The sequence below is a fragment of the Bos grunniens genome, chromosome 8 (assembly GCF_055505025.1).
Source record: "Bos grunniens cultivar Pamir isolate PY7600 chromosome 8, Bosgru_T2T1.0, whole genome shotgun sequence".
Classification (NCBI taxonomy): Eukaryota; Metazoa; Chordata; class Mammalia; order Artiodactyla; family Bovidae; genus Bos; species Bos grunniens.
In genome coordinates this window covers 21,969,217-21,986,748 of record NC_141172.1, presented here as the reverse complement: position 1 = coordinate 21,986,748, position 17,532 = coordinate 21,969,217, and the positions used below count along the sequence as shown (strand labels likewise).

The 17,532-nt window shown below is 39.9% G+C and overlaps 1 protein-coding gene across 6 annotated transcripts in view; it reads right to left on the bottom strand.

The window, feature by feature from the left end:
* Positions 1–16,455, bottom strand: part of HACD4 (3-hydroxyacyl-CoA dehydratase 4) — a 29,817-nt gene extending 13,362 nt beyond the window's left edge. For 4 of the 6 annotated variants that reach the window (XR_015169088.1, XR_015169089.1, XM_086414326.1 and 1 more), the window contains exons 1-3: positions 15,959–16,039; positions 11,722–11,825; positions 9,360–9,487 (exon numbers count right to left, since the gene is read on the bottom strand). Coding sequence is in view for 3 of the 6 variants with exons in the window: in XM_086414326.1 (XP_086270452.1) it covers positions 9,360–9,487; positions 11,722–11,825; positions 15,959–15,996 (270 nt within the window). In the remaining 3 variants the exon portion in view is untranslated. Of the gene's footprint in view, positions 1–9,359; positions 9,488–11,721; positions 11,826–15,958; positions 16,040–16,320 lie in introns of those variants that run through there. The other 2 variants (XR_015169090.1, XM_086414325.1) reach the window with 1 other exon arrangement.
* Positions 16,456–17,532: the final 1,077 nt, after the last annotated feature.

Here is a 17,532-nt window from a genome sequence, read left to right as displayed (position 1 = left end):
AGATGTCCTTTTCATTATAGGGGACTGGAATGCAAAAGTAGGAAGTCAAGAAACACCTGGAGTAACAGGCAAATTTGGCCTTGGAATATGGAATGAAGCAGGGCAAAGACTAATAGAGTTTTGCCAAGAAAATGCACTGGTCATAACAAACACCCTCTTCCAACAACACAAGAGAAGACTCTACACATGGACATCACCAGATGGTCAACACCAAAATCAGATTGATTATATTCTTTGCAGCCAAATATGGAGAAGCTCTATACAGTCAGCAAAAACAAGACCAGAAACTGACTGTGGCTCAGACCATGAACTCCTTATTGCCAAATTCAGACTTAAATTGAAGAAAGTAGGGAAAACCACTAGACCATTCAGGTATGACCTAAATTAAATCCCTTATGATTATACAGTGGAAGTGAGAAATAGATTTAAGGGCCTAGATCTGATCGATAGAGTGTCTGATGAACTATGGAATGAGGTTCGTGACATTGTACAGGAGACAGGGATCAAGACCATTTCCATAGAAAAGAAATGCAAAAAAGCAAAATGGCTGTCTGGGGAGGCCTTACAAATAGCTGTGAAAAGAAGAGAAGCCAAAAGCAAAGGAGAAAAGGAAAGATATAAACATCTGAATGCAGAGTTTCAAAGAATAGCAAGAAGAGATAAGAAAGCTTTCTTCAGCGATCAATGCAAAGAAATAGAGGAAAACAACAGAATGGCAAAGACTAGGGATCTCTTCAAGAAAATCAGAGATACCAAAGGAACATTCATGCAAAGATGAGCTCGATAAAGGACAGAAATGGTATGGACCTAACAGAAGCAGAAGATATTAAGAAGAGATGGCAAGAATACACAGAAGAACTGTACAAAAAAGATCTTCATGACCCAGATAATCACGATGGTGTGATCACTGACCTAGAGCCAGACATCCTGGAATGTGAAGTCAAGTGGGCCTTAGAAAGCATCACTACGAACAAAGCTAGTGGAGGTGATGGAATTCCAGTTGAACTTTTCCAAATCCTGAAAGATGATGCTGTGAAAGTGCTGCACTCAATATGTCAGCAAATTTGGAAAACTCAGCAGTGGCCACAGGACTGGAAAAGGTCAGTTTTCATTCCAATCCCAAAGAAAGGCAATGCCAAAGAATGCTCAAACTACCACACAATCACACTCATCTCACACGCTAGTAAAGTAATGCTCAAAATTCTCCAAGCCAGGCTTCAGCAATATGTGAACCGTGAACTTCCTGATGTTCAAGCTGGTTTTAGAAAAGGCAAAGGAACCAGAGATCAAATTGCCAACATCCGCTGGATCATCGAAAAAGCAAGAGAGTTCCAGAAAAACATCTATTTCTCCTTTATTGACTATGCCAAAGCCTTTGACTGTGTGGATCAAAATAAACTGTGGAAAATTCTGAAAGAGATGAGAATACCAGACCACCTGATCTGCCTCTTGAGAAATTTGTATGCAGGTCAGGAAGCAACAGTTAGAACTGGACATGGAACAACAGACTGGTTCCAAATAGGAAAAGGAGTTCGTCAAGGCTGTATATTGTCACCCTGTTTATTTAACTTATATGCAGAGTACATCATGAGAAACGCTGGACTGGAAGAAACACAAGCTGGAATCAAGATTTCCGGGAGAAATATCAGTAACCTCAGATATGCAGATGACACCACCCTTATGGCAGAAAGTGAAGAGGAACTCAAAAGCCTCTTGATGAAAGTGAAAGTGGAGAGTGAAAAAGTTGGCTTAAAGCTCAACATTCAGAAAACGAAGATCATGGCATCCGGTCCCACCACTTCATGGGAAATAGATGGGGAAACAGTGGAAACAGTGTCAGACTTTATTTTTCTGGGCTCCAAAATCACTACAGATGGTGACTGCAGCCAAGAAATTAAAAGATGCTTACTCCTTGGAAGGAAAGTTATGACCAAGCTAGATAGCATATTCAAAAGCAGAGACATTACTTTGCCAACAAAGGTTCATCTAGTCAAGGCTATGGTTTTTCCTGTGGTCATGTATGGATGTGAGAGTTGGACTGTGAAGAAGGCTGAGCACCGAAGAATTGATGCTTTTGAACTGTGGTGTTGGAGAAGACTCTTGAGAGTCCCTTGGACTGCAAGGAGATCCAACCAGTCCATTCTGAAGATCAGCCCTGGGATTTCTTTAGAAGGAATGATGCTAAAGCTGAAACTCCAGTACTTTGGCCACCTCATGCAAAGAGTTGACCCATTGGAAAAGACTCTGATGCTGGGAAGGATTGGGGCAGGAGGAGAAGGGGACGACAGAGGATGAGATGGCTGGATGGCATCGATGACTTGACGGATGTGAGTCTCAGTGAACTCCAGGAGTTGGTGATGGACAGGGAGGCCTGGCGTGCTGCAATTCATGGGGTCGCAAAGAGTCGGACACGACTGAGCGACTGATCTGATCTGACTCTCATATAATGTCTATCAGTGAACCAGTGAAGTTGCTCAGTTGTGTCCAACTCTTTGCGATCCCATGGACTGTAGCCTACTAGGCTCCTCAGTCCATGGAATTTTCCAGGCAAAAGTACTGGAGTGGGTTGCCATTTCCTTCTCCAGGGGATCTTCCCAACCCAGGAATTGAACCCAGGTTTCCTACATTGTAGGCAGACACTTTACCACCTGAGCCACCAAGGAAGCAGATATAAAGTCTAAGTCACAGTCTATTAAAAAAAAAAAAAAAGCCTCTCCTGAAAAGTTAAAACTTAAAAGAATCTCCTTGATTTTCTGAATCAACACCAAAACAATTTTCAAGAATATATTTTTAAAATTTATTACTTTCTTTACATATAATAGTTGACTAGTTATTTAGAGCTTTATCCTTGGGACAACTTAGCACTTTGTAATTTTAGACAAATCCTATGAGACCATGACAATTACTAATACAGGGTCTTGTGATATTTTGTGCAACTCAAACAGGCAGAATAAAAGCACAGTGAAAACACTAACTTGGGCCACATTAAACATGGTGGTAATGTGGCCAACTCAAAAATATGGTAACTATAAAACTATTTTGCAGTTTTATGTTCTGTTTGGGAATTCTGAACTCCAGATTAAGCCATGACTAAAATTAAAGTGTTCTTTGTCAAAGAATTTAATTTGTTAAAATTAAAATGGTACTTTTTAATGGCAGCTAACAAATTAGTTAGAAACTATTGAAGGGGTAAAAATCATCCTTCAACTATAGAGAGACTTTCTACAGTCTTAAAAATCAAGTAGTTGTTTAATTAGTCCTTGAGTAGTAGCTTCAAAGACTATTACATTACTAAAAGGATAACCCAAACTACTTTAATCCTATGAACTTTTGTTGAGAACTTCAGAAACATACCCTTAAATGTTGAAAAGTCACCAATTATTTTCTGTAAGACAAAAGTATTTAAATACTATTTGTATATATTTATTTATTCATCAAACAATAGATATTTATTGAGTGCACTATTCTGAATCCCAGTGGACATGGCAAGATGAACAAGATCAAATCCCAGCCTATGAAGTAGGCTATGTCCCAGCCTATAAGGACATAGGTACTTATAGACAGATACTATAAACAAGTGTGGCATAATAGTTGAGTGTTCAGGAAAACGAACCCAAATCCAAATTTTTGCTCCACCATTTACAATTTTGTGAACTTGGGTAAGTCATTTAACTTTTGTGTTAAGTCATTATACTGAAGATAAAAATAAGTATAATTTAATGTAGTAATTAGTATATTTATAAGAAAATATGTTTTTCTTGTAGATAGTCAAGACTATCAGTAAATAAAAAAGTTAATCTCAGCATCTTTAAAATTATACTGTGACTAAAACTCTCTGATGATGGGAAAGATTGAAGGCAAAAGGAAAAGAGGCAAGAGAGAATGAGGAGTTTGGATGGCATCACTGATTCAATGGACATGAGTTAAAGCAAACTCCAGGAGACAGTGAAGGACAGGGAAGCCTAGGGTGTTGCAGTTCATAGGGTCGCAAGGAGTCAGACATGACTTAGTGACTAAACAACAACAATAGCTTTATAACTATCACACTGAAGAAATTCCTGATCAAATACAAAAGGTACAAAAAAGAAAAAAAAATCCTACCTACAGAGTGAACTGTGTATATAATTCATTTTCAGGAAGCAAAGCTTTGAGAATCTCATAGCATGACACTATCCTCAGTACAGTTTTCATCTCTAACAATATAAGCCTGTTCCCAACTCAAAACTGGAGAGAAAATTATATGATTTCATGGGGGGGGGGGAATTATTTCATCTAGCAATGCAAAGAAGCACCTGCTTCATGGATTAAAAGAGATTAGGGTGAAACTTTGCTGTGTTTCTAAAAGGGTTTGTTTTAAGACACTCTCCTTGGGGACAGACTTTACATTTTTTCTTACAAAATCTGCGACTGTGAAATCTTTGGAGTGGTTTCTGACAACAGACTCCTGTTTGTCCTTATCAGAAATAGGATGTGCTATTTGCAAAAATAAGGATTGTTCTTGCAATTTGAGCTCACAAATGGAATTTCTGTATCACAAAGTGGAATTTCTGTATCACAATAATGTGGGGGTGATAATTCCCAGGATTTTGATTTATAGATTTAAAAACTGTGTCAAATGAATACATGTGCAGCAGTGTTTATTGTGATGCAAAGGTCAGGGGACAGAATTTAGCCATTTTAATTCAGTTGTGTACAAAGTCTTTGCATTTCAAGCCTCTCTCAAAAGCTAAAGGAGTAAAGTGGATAACTTTGAGGGTTTTCTAAAGGCACATCAGCCTAATGTCAATAAGAAAGGTTAATTTTGTGGGTTATTTTCCCCTCTCCTTGAGTTGAAACATCCTAAAGCTATTATATATCAACAAAAACCTCTTTCTCAGGCTTCTACACAAGCAAAGTCAGAATAGAGTCCTTCAAAATCAGTATTTCAAGGTTGATGGTATTTCCGCTCCATAAAAGCCAAGTTGTTTTGATTAAATCTACTAAAATACTAGTTTCCAATTCAACTTTTTAAAAAAATCAAGCTAATAAAATATGCACACTCATTTGAGAGCAAGGGATTGAAAAGAAGAGATGCCTAGTTTTCAATTATCACTTTTAACTATAGTTATATGCTACTTTTGGACCTTTTTACTTTCCCATTTTACAATTTTAAAATATTAAAAAATTTTTTCCTGATATAATTTTAATTGGCTTGTGTTTACAAAAATGGATGTATGTAAACAACTATTTGTTGCAGTTTTGCTCTTTTCCCCTAAACTGTATTTTTAAAAAATATATAAAATATACATCTCTGTTAAACTATCATAGTGTTACTGTCAATAGGTTTTACCCCCTCTTTCTCCTTTAGTTAGTGTTAGTGTGTTAGTCGCTCAGTCGTGTCTGACCCTTTGCGACCCCACGGACTGTAGCCCACCAGGCTCCTCTGTCCATGGGATTCTCCAGGCAAGAATACTGGAGTGGGTTACTATTTCCTTCTCCAGGGAATCTTCCCAACCCAGGAATCAAACCCAGGTCTCCTGCATTGCAGGCAGCTCCTTTACTCTCCAAGCCACCAGGGAAGCCCTTTCTCCTTTAGCAACTGTAATATTAGAAAATCACAACGGCTTTTCCCTGTCAAATAAAGATGTGTATAAAACATTTTAAAATGTACAGAAGAAAACAAACATATTTTTGTGAGATACAAAAATATATACACACACACATATATATGTATATATATACACACACACATATATATGTATATATATACACACACACACATATATATGTATATACACATACCACCATCAATTGATATTATACCTGTGATCCTAATTGCTCAACTAGCTAATTGTTCCTACTGCTTTGGGGAATTACTCATCTTCATATTTTGGCAAAGCAGTTTAGAAAAAGGACAATTCCATTGTGACTTACCAGTGTCACAAAGGTAATGTCAAAATATTAACACACATGAGCAGAATTCTCTTCAATCTACTTCAAAGTAGCTAGATATTCTGCATTTTTTCAAAATACTGTATGCAATCAGCTATGAGTACTGTATGAGTAGCTTAGCCACATTCTTAACTACTGTTTCTTCATTTAAAGATGGGGAAACAGGAAAACCAAGAACGATTACACAGCTTTAGAGTTTTGTTTGGTTACTTTAAAGAAGGGGCCTCAGAGTCATCTTATAATGTGGGAATTCTTCTAGTTGTCTGCAGAATTCTAAGGAAGGGGGTTAAAATGAAACTTTGGACCTGACCACATGGGTTTTTGAAGCTTTTTCGAACATCATGTCTATTCTGAAAACCATAGAAAAGATAGTAAATGAACAAAAGAAACAGAGGACAGATAAAATCTCAAAGAGATAAAGAGGAAGATAAACATAACAAAAATTTAATAATAATCAGCCCAGGATGAGAATAACTGTCTTCCCTACTATGAGGATTCCCTGATTCCTCCCAACAACAAAGACTTAAAAACCATTTGAGCCCCATCGACAGGAGACTTGGCCTCCTCACATTCAAATAAAAGTGCCAATATATACTTGCCATTATTTTTTAATTACCAAACCAGGATACAGTCCAATTACAAGTGATCATACTTCTATAAATCAATAGAGTTGCAATTAATAGGGATTAAAATCATGCTTAAATATCCTGGAATTTCTAGAACTGCAAGAAATCAGATTTCTAATAACAATTTCTGTTATTGGACAAGCCTACATACTTTTGGAAAGCAGAAATACTGTACAGATTTTTGAAACATATTCAAGGTGCTTTTCTTTCTTACAAATTTACCTGTCCAGTTTCTCATTTGCATTTCCTACTTTGGAAATAACTTTGAAACTGTTTTACCATAAAATTAGTATTATCCACTTTAGCCTAAAAAAGTAAAAGTCCAAAAAGGTATGCCAAAAGAAAATATGACTTAGATTCAGATGAATTTGATCATAGTCCAAGAAAAATAATTCCATATGCTAGAATACAGCTTTCACTTAACCTGGGTTAATTCTGTTGTCTAAAATTAGCATTTAGTTGCTAAATTGTGTCCAAATCTTTTGTGACTCCATGGACTGTAGCCCACCAGGCTCCTCTATCCACCAGATTTCCCAGCAAGGATATTGGAGTGGGTTGCCATTTCCTTCTTCAGGGGATCTTCCTGACCCAGGGATTGAACCCATATCTCCTGCTTTGGCAGGCAGATTCTTTACCACTGAACCACCTGGGAAGCCTGTAAATTTAATGTTACGCAATGCTATATGCATCTTAAGTTGTTTACAGATAATACATATCAATAAATCTTGTTCCTAAATAATATGCTTCTTCTGGGACAGATGTGTACCCCTTTTCATATTGTAAGGACATACATTTCAGGTAATTCCATCTAGGTCTTAGCTAGCTAACTAACTATTCTTAGTTTGTACTCTAGATATTGCCCCAATTTTTACTTTACATTTGATATTTCAACACTAAAGTAACTTCATCCTAATACTATTTCTCCACTTCTAATGAATAAGCAAAATTAAAAATCTCCCATCAACTTGTAATGCAGAGTTCTCGATAGGCTCCTTAGGTTTATACTCTGATTTCCATCTTTTAAACTTTCATGATATTTCAGCAAATTTTAATATAAGGATCTATGCCACTATTTCATTCAACAAAATTTAAGGTGTTTATGTTCTAAGCATTTTGCTAGGTGCTGGCAATACAATCAGATTCTAACATTTTAATTATTTTTAAAATGCAAATTTGCCACATTTAGTTATCCATTTTTTTAATTTATTTTACAAATTGTTAAAATTATACTAATGAAAATACTTTTTTCTGTAAATTTTAAATGTATGTTCATATAGCCACCTAACCCTTATCTCTCCTTGTGGAAAATATCACTTTTTAATTTTTCTTGCCTTAATTCATTAATGCTTTCCTATACTAAATCTCTATCAGTGAATTTCCCATCTCCCTTCAACCTGCCTTTAAAAGGAACATGGTCATCTAGGGCTCAAGACATGGCAGAGGAACCAATGATACCTAAAATAACAGCAGCAGCTACCAGATATTGTATTCTTAACTAAGTGCTAGGAACTTATCCCACCCACTTTCTCAGTTACTCCAGAAGATACATGCTATTTGCATATCACATGAGAAAATGAAGCTCAGAACAATTACATTACTTGTTTAAACTCATATAACTAAGAGATAGAACTGGAATTTGAAGCCAGTTCAGTTCAGTTCAGTTGCTCAGTCGTGTCTGACTCTTTGTGGCCCCATGAACCGCAGCATGCCAGGCTCTCCTGTCCATCACCAACTGCCAGAGTCTACCCAAACCCATGTCCATTGAGTCGGTGATGCCATCCAACCATCTCATCCTCTGTCGTTCCCTTCTCCTCCCGCCCTCAATCTTTCCCAGCATCAGGGTCTTTTCAAATGAGTCAGCTCTTCATATCAGGTAGCCAAAGTATTGGAGTTTCAGATTCAACATCAGTCCTTCCAATGAACACCCAGGGCTGATCTCCTTGCAGTCCAAGAGACTCTCAAGAGTCTTCTCCAATTTGAAGCCAAGTCTACAGCATTCCCAGGTCTGTACAAGTAGTAAAGTCGCTCAGTGGTGTCCGACTATTTGCAACCCCATGGACTATACAGTTCATGGAATTATCCAGGCCAGAATACTGGAGAATCCCCTTCCCTTCTCCAGGGGATCTTCCCAACCCAGGGATCGAACCCAGGTCTCCTGCATTGCAGGAGGATTCTTTGCCAGCTGAGCCACAAGGGAAGCCCCTGTACAAGTAGATGCTATACTAAATAAACACGAAAGACCACTCCTTTGCAACTGCATTCAGTAAAAGGGGCAGAATGAACAAGAAATGGCTGGGGAGTATTCTAATCTTGGACTTGGATGAAGGGTACCTTTTTTTTTTTTTTTTTTTTGCAAATTTATTCTTTTCCAGGTAATGTATGTGGCATCCTTTTCCCTAAAGAGCTGGATGATGGTGGTTAATGTATCCCAGTGTAGGTAGAGGAGCCAGGCACCAAACCCCAAGCCTGAATGGCTCCCATCCTATGCCCTTCCTCTGTACTACACCGCCCAAGGCTGTGGCATAGTAAGACTGGGCAGTGGCTATGAAATCCAGCAGAGGATCACTATAGTGCTGCACAAAGCAGCAAGCATCATTTCTCTGAATGCTTCCAACTGGCAATTCTAACTGTGCAGTGTTTTACAATGAGGTCATTTTTTCATGGAATTCTCCATGTTAGTGACTTGGGTTGCACATTAGCAAAGGTTGGCTTTTTCACTGTCACAAAGTCGAGTGGCTGTAAACAGAACAAAGTTATGTATGCAACAGATTCTACAATATAAATAATGTGATTAAGACCTACCTGCAAAATCCTAGGAAGAAGATGGTTTGATTCAATGCCAACATATATGTGCAGCAACTCCAAGAGGGAAATAGACTGGCAAAGTTGCATCACAAGTCCAATTGCATAAAAAGTGTCAACCATTGAATCTGTGTCCAGTGAATTAAAAATACAGACATAAAAAAAAAAAAATGCAGACATAGTAAGTAAAATCTAGATCACAACCCAAATCCAGGAAGCAGTTTGAAATACAACTGAGATTCCTTACTTCATTTTCCTTTGTACATGTGAAAAATTTCCTAGATTTCTAAATTACAAATACTATGTAACCAAAGAAAGCACGTCATATCATTGTACAGTTTAATTGCTCCTCTTCCAAAAAGAATTTAAAACTTGAAAAGGAAGGCTCTATGACCAAAGCTAAAGCATTTATTCCCCATTTATATGATTCTAAAGGAATTCCAGCATAAAAGTAAACAGACTCTGGACTACATCAGTGAAAACAGGCTGAAAATGAGTTTATTAGAGAAACTGCTGTGCCCACTCCTTGTCTATGGACAAGAAAATGACAGAGATGAGAAAATATGATTTCAGAGATTTATGAAAATGACATTAATGATGCCATGATATCAAATAACATCTTCCATTTATATAGCATTTATGTCCTGCACATACATGGTGAGGGCTTTCTGGATTTTTGTGAGTAGGGCCCATTGCAGAGGGCTCCAAACAAATACTACATTTGACAGAGCTGAAATGGACGGAAACAAATGTCTCTCTAAATAGAATAAATGTGCTGGTTTTTAAATGAAATCCTGCCATATTAAGAAACATCTAGGGAAATCTTTATCGTCTTCACTCCCTAGTTATCATTCACATGATAGTAATTTATCAAAGGGTTTCTCTTCTCAGCAGCTCTATGAGGTAGACATTCTTATCATTCCCACTTTATAGATGATTCCTGAGGCATACACAGTCCTGCACTTGCCATAAAAGCATGATCAGTCACACGGCTCCCTGAAGGAAGAAGGAAGCTGGTGTCTATTCCAGGTGCTTGAGTGCTGTTGAGCTATTTAATTTATATACTGATTTGGAAATTGTACTGACCCCCCACACAGTTCTTTTCAAGCTACCTTCTGTAGAAATGGGTTGTGTTTCTTTAATAAAATGCAACTTCTCTAATTATGGATGGCGAGATCACAATTAAGAAAAAATACACTGCTGACTAAGGCATTTCCCCCCACTGGAAAGGCCAGGCAGCATAAGAATAAATTCATGTCTTGTTACTCATATTGTGAATGGCCTATAACAGGCCCTTGAAGCCACAGCTAACTTCCAAGGTCTAGAAGTGATGCTTTTTTCCTAAAAACAAAAGGAAGTTTTCTAAACACCTGTGTTGTCCTCTGCTTGAGGACTCCCAACACTCAAAGTTGAAACACAAGCCTCAAGTTATATCTTTGGAGGTTCTTAACAAAGGCAAGAATTTATCCGCAAATCTGCAGTTAAAAAAAAGCAACATCAAATAGTTTATGGTATCACAGAAATAGATTAATTTTCTCATGATATTGAAGGCTGAATTGATGAGCAGAGCCTGACTTATCCCAGATATATACTAATGTTTGTTTTTAGCTGAAACCAGCAATTGCTCAAATTGTCAAGTCATGCAACACTTGGAAACTGTGATGACCCTTATCCATGTGGGGATGGAAAATGAAAAGAATTTTATTTTGACAGTCATTTAATGATTTGTTTTTTTGAAAATTTAAATGCATTTAAAATCTTTACTTTCAGGAAACTGGAGAAAGCTTATGACTTAAACCTTTAGCACTAACTCCCCTATATGTGATGAGTCATCTACAGAATGTGTCATTTTCCTATGGACACATTGCCTTTTAAAAGGATTAAATAGAAGAATGGGGAATATAGAGTTTGTCTTTCATTTGTTAGTAGTTTCCAGTTACCTTAAACCTGGGGAATAAGAAACCAGAGAAGAACTGGTTAATTTCTAATTTCTATGCAAAAAAAAAAAAAGTTACACAGGAATTTACAGATCTCTTCAACACACACCAGATCTGCTGAGGTTTGGTGCAGAACCAAGAAAGGAAGAGTGAAATGGTACGCCTCAATGCCATGTCTATGTTTTCAGGGCAAACGCCTACTCAAGGAGAACGCACTTCCCTTTCCCTCATTTTACTCACCGCCTCCTCCGAAAAGGTTTTGGTTTCTGCATTAAGAATGAAGCATGCTTACTGAAAAAATATGGTCACTAAATTTCAGAGAAGTGAAGGATATTAGGTGAAGTTCACAGAAGTTAAATTATAACTAGGACTAGGTGAAAATGAGGATTAAAAGTTAAAAATTCAAAACTGTTTTGGGCTTTTACCTTTTCCAAATGAAAAGAATCTGACTGTCATATTTGTAAATATCCAGGAGTGGCCGCAGAACTGGATTAAGTAGTAGATGAAAAGATAGGCATTCTTCCTATACCTACAATAAATACAGGAAAATACTTCCTTTAAACACATTAAACACTTCCTTTATAATCACCTTTTCAGCATTATACACATGTATTTTAACTAATTTACTGGCCAATCTGAGCGAGCAAGAGACAATTAATCCATATCCGAGTTTTTAATTTGGATACCCTTCTAACCCCCATGAGATTTTGAAAGCACACACTATCTGTTACAGTGACCATCCTGGGTTTGTTTAAAGCCAGATATGGTTCTATTTCAACATTCACTTTCATCTGTGATAAACCTCTAACTTTGCTGCTCCCCAAGGGATAAAAGCAAGCATTGCAAAGTTAGCTTTGAGTATTTTTGAAAAGGAAATATGGATGGAGAGAGGCCCATGTGGTCAACGTGTTCCTGCTAAGTGCATAACTTGAAGGATAACTAGTTTATAGTTACAAGAAGGGAGTAGCAATGGCGGCATTCCCAGGCAGGGTAATTCAATCATGGAATGTCAGGTCCATGAATCAAGGCAAATTGGAAGTGGTCTAACAGGAGATGGCAAGAGTGAACATCGACATTTTAGGAATCAGCAAATTAAAATGGACTGGAATGGGTGAATTTAACTCAGGTGACCATTATATCTACTACTGTGGGCAAGAATGCCTTAGAAAAAATGGAGTAGCCATCCTAGTCAACAAAAGAGTCTGAAATGCAGTACTTGGATGCAAGCTCAAAAATGACAGAATAATCTCTGTTGGTTTCCAAGGCAAACCATTCAATATCACAGTAATCCAAGTCTATGCCCGGACCAGTAACGCTGAAGAAGCTGAAATTGAACAGTTCTATGAAGACCTACAAGACCTTGCAGAACTAACACCCAAAAAAGATGTCCTTTTCATTATATGGGACTGGAATGCAAAAGTAGGAAGTCAAGAAATACTACCTAGAGTAACAGGCAAATTTGACCTTGGAGTACAGAATGAAGCAGGGCAAAGGCCAATAGAGTTTTGCCAAGAGAACTCACTGGTCATAGCAAACACACTCTTCCAAAAACCCAAGAGAAGACTCTACACATGGACATCACCAGATGGTCAATACCGAAATCAGTTTGATTACATTCTTTGCAGCCAAAGATGGAGAAGCTCTACACAGTCAGCAAAAACAAGACTGGGAGCTGACTGTGGCTCAGATCATGTACTCCTTATTGCCAAATTCAGACTTAAATTGAAGAAAGTAGGGAAAACCACTAGACCATTCAGGTATGACCTACATCAAATCCCTAATGATTATACAGTGGGAGTGAGAAATAGATTCAAGGGATTAGATCTGATAGACAGAGTGACTGAAGAACTATGGATGGTGGTTCGTGACATTGTACAGGAGGCAGGGATCAAGACCATCGCCAAGAAAAAGAAATGCAAAAAGGCAAAATGGCTGTCTGAGGAGGCCTTACAAATAGCTGTGAAAAGAAGAGAAGTGAAAGGCAAAGGGAAAAGAAAAGATATACTGATTTGAATGCAGAGTTCCAAAGAATAGCAAGGAGAGATAAGAAAGCCTTTCTCAGTGATCAATGCAAAGAAATAGAGGAAAACAACAGAATGGGAAAGATTAGAGATCTCTTCAAGAAAATTAGAGATACCAAGGGAATTTTTCATATAAAGATAGACACAATAAAGGACAGAAATGGTATGGACCTAACAGAAGCAGATATTAAGAAGAGGTGGCAAGAATACACAGAAGAACTATAAAAAAGATCTTCACAACCCAGATAATCATGATGGTGTGATCACTCACTGAAAGCCAGACATCCTGGAATGCAAAGTAAGTGGGCCTTAGGAAGCATCACTACGAACAAAGCTAGTGGATGTTGGAATTTCAGTTGAGCTATTTCAAATCCTAAAAGATGGTGCTGCGAAAGGGCTGCACTCAATATGCCAGCAAATCTGGAAAACTCAGCAGTGGCCACAGGACTGGAAAAGGTCAGTTTTCATTCCAATCCCAAAAAAAGGCAATGCCAAAGAATGCTCAACTACCACACAATTGCACTCATCTCACACGCCAGTAAAGCAATGCTCAAAATTCTCCAAGCCAGGCTTCAACAGTATGTGAACCGCGAACTTCCAGATGTTCAAGCTGGACTTAGAAAAGGCAGAGGAACCAGAGATCAAATTGCCCATTGGATCATCGAAAAAGCAAGAGTTCCAGAAAAACATCTACTTCTGCTTTATTGACTATGCTAAAGCCTTTGACTGTGTGGATCACAATAAACTGTGGAAAATTCTTCAAGAGATAAGTATAGCAGACCACCTGACCTGCCTCCTGAGAAACTTCTATGCAGGTCAAGAAGCAACAGTTAGAACTGCACATGGAACAACAGACTGGTTCCAAATAGGAAAAGGAGTATGTCAAGGCTGTATACTGTCACCCTGCTTATTTAATTTATATGCAGAGTAAATCATGAGAAATGCTGGACTAGATGAAGCACAAGCTGGAATCAAGATTGTCTCAGATATGCAGATGACACCACCCTTATGGCAGAAAGCAAAGAACTAAAGAGCCTCTTGATGAAAGTGAAAGAGGAGAGTGAAAATGTTGGCTTAAAACTCAACACTCAGAACACTCAGATCATGGCACCTGGTCCCATCACTTCATAGCAAACAGATGGGGAAACCATGGTAACAGTGAGAGACTTTATTTTGGGGGGCTCCAAAATCACTGCAGATGGTGACTGCAGCCAGGAAATTAAAAGACACTTGGTCCTTGGAAGAAAAGTTACGACCAACTTTTAATATGCTAGACAGCATATTAAAAAGCAGAGACATTATTTTGCCGACAAAGGTCTGTGTAGTCAAAGCTATGGTTTTTCCAGTAGTCATGTATAGATGTGAGAGTTGGACTGTAAAGAAAGCTGAGCACAGAAAAACTGATGCTTTTGAACTGTGGTGTTGGAGAAGACTTTTGAGAGTACCTTGGTCAGCAAGGAGATACAACCAGTCCATCCTAAAGGAAATCAGTTCCTGAATATGCTGAAGATGAAACCCCAATACTTTGGCCACCTGATCGAAGAACTAACTCATTTGAAAAGACCCTGATGCTGGGAAAGATTGAAGGCAGGAGAAAGGGTGACAGAGGATCAGATGGTTGGATGGCATCACCGACTCAGTGCACATGAGTTTGAATAAACTCTGGGAGTCGGTGATGGACAGGGAGGCCTGGCGTGCTGCAATCCATGGGGTCGTAAAGAGTCAAACACCACCAAGCAACCGAGCTGAACTGATTTCTGAATGCATTTTTGTGATTGGGGTCAGTACCTTACCACTGCCTATTATAGTTTGCAAGAGTAGATAGTTTCCTTCACCAGGCACACACGGAAAGCAGTTTAAGGGCCAGAAAAGGGAAGTGAAGCTGAGTTTGAAAATTGGTTGATGGGGATATGACTAAGAAAAGATGAACAGATACACGTTTGAGGGGGTCAGAGGAAGCACTGTTTGAAGTGTTGTCTCTAGTTCTAAAAAGTGGCGGGAGTGGCCGGATCAGGGTAGACAAGATTTTTTTCCTAGCTGGAGATATGAAACCTCTGAGAAATAAAGCAAATAAATTGAGAAGCAGATAAAATGTAGCTTGATGAGCGCACTCGGGTACCCCTGCAGATGACTAAGGCACTACTAAAAAAGTAGGGGAAACGACTGCCTCCCTGAAACCTACAGCAGTCACTTGGCTTGTGGGATAAACATAGACATCCCAGGCTCTACCCTCATATCACTGAATCAGTTTTTCTGGAACCGGGGCCCCTGAAATCTACACGGGTGCTTGGTGCTTCTGCAGCAGGTAGAGAAAAGGAAAGGGAAGCGCTCCAGGTCGGAGGAACGGGAAGAGAAGAAAGACCGCAGAGAGCATACAAAAGGAAGGGTGGCCATGCAGCCTGTCCTTTCTCTGCTGTAACATGGGGAAAATAACAGTTATTCCTAGGGTTGCCGAGAAAATTGTATTAGCTAGTATCTGTCCAGAGCCCCAGGGAACGTGAGGCGTAAGGCTGCTCCGGCGCTGGCGGGTGCTCGCCCCACGGAACTATGTGGGCACCACCCACACCCGCCCACCCGCACCCCTCCCGCTGGCGGCCCCTCCTCCCGACCCCCTCCCCACCCTCCGGGCCGAGCGCCCTACCTGGGCTGCAGCCAGGTGGGCAGCGCCACGGGTCCCATGGGCCGCCGCCACCAAGTCTTCCAGCGTCGTCCAGAAAGGAACACCCACCGGGGAGCGCGGGAGGAGTGGCTGAGTGGCTGGGCTGCCTGGCGCGGAAGGGCGGGGCCTCTCCGCACTCAGCAATTTACCAAAAAAAAAAAAAAAAAAAACCCAAGTCGTGCAACAGGCACCAGAAGAAAACCAAGTTCGTGAAGTTCCTGAGGCGGCAAGAGCCAGCAGCACCACGACTGCCAGCGGGGTTCGGCTGGTGCGCGAGGCTGGGCTGGGCTGGAGGGGACCCTAACACACCCTAGTCCCAAATTAAGGTTCACCAGGCTCCTTACCCAGCTTCCCAGTCTTTGGGTTGAGACTCCCAGTTGCAGCCTGGAGGAAGTCAATAGATCCCACCCCTGACCCCTGATCTCCAGAAGCGTGCAGTCAAGCAGTCCCAAAGCCTTCTGGGATGCGTGAGCCCCAGCTGGGCGCCTCTCAGGACCCTCAGCTGTGAAAGTCACGATTCGGCGAGGATGCCTGTGAGCGCGCCTTCCCTCACACCTTTTCAGTCAAAAGGCCTGATTCCTCAGGTATCAGACTCCCTTGCCGTTAATCTCTTCTGGATGCACTCAGTTCTTGCTCTTGGGGAGCGTTTGATCTAAAGGGGAAACTGATTTACAAGCGAACACTGGTGGCTAATCAGTCATCGGTGTCATCAGTGCCCAGGCCAAGCAGCAAGAGAGGAAGAAAGTCCTGGATGGCCTGGAGAGAGGGGAGAGAAGGCAGAAGGACTGCCAAGAGGAAGTGATCTTTTATCATTAAACACAGCCCCCATCTACAGCTCCTCCTTCTCTTCCACAAGTCCACGGCATTTACCAGTTTCACCCCTCCTCCCGGTGCCATGTTGGACTTTGCTTGTGCCTCCCTCCTTTCTCTCTCTCTAGTTAGGTACCCTCCCCTCCTCCTCGTCCCCCACCCCGACTCTATTTCCTCTAAGGTCTAACAGGGACCATCTTTTCCCTTTGCCACCCCCTTATGCCATAGCACAGACACTTCCACATATGGTTTTATCTCCATGCCAATGACTGACTGTTTTTAAAACCATACATAAAAAGTAACAAAGTATACCATTTCACAGTGATCTTAAGAAAAATTAAATCCAGTGGTTGAATATCCTGAGTTTGGATATTTATCCATCCATCTATTCATCATCTTGTCCCTGCATTTTTTCCCCTCCCATTCCCTGGCAGTCTCATTTTTGAATGCCGGTACTTCCTGTGATATTCACTGAGAGCAGAGATTCTGGAAAAGCGCCCTATTGCCCCCCTTTTTCTTCCATTACCAACAAAAAGCTCTGTAAGGAACCAGTTATACTCTGATAACTTTCTATCCTGAATTTCCTGTTTATTTCAACCACTTGGAATTTTCAAGGACCACAGCCTCTCTCTCTTTCCACACCCAGTCCCATAGCACTGATTGGAAATTTCACAGGCTGCCAGATCCATGTAGAACTTAGAGATTATATGGTCCAGTCTCTTATTTCACAGGCATCAAAAATCTAG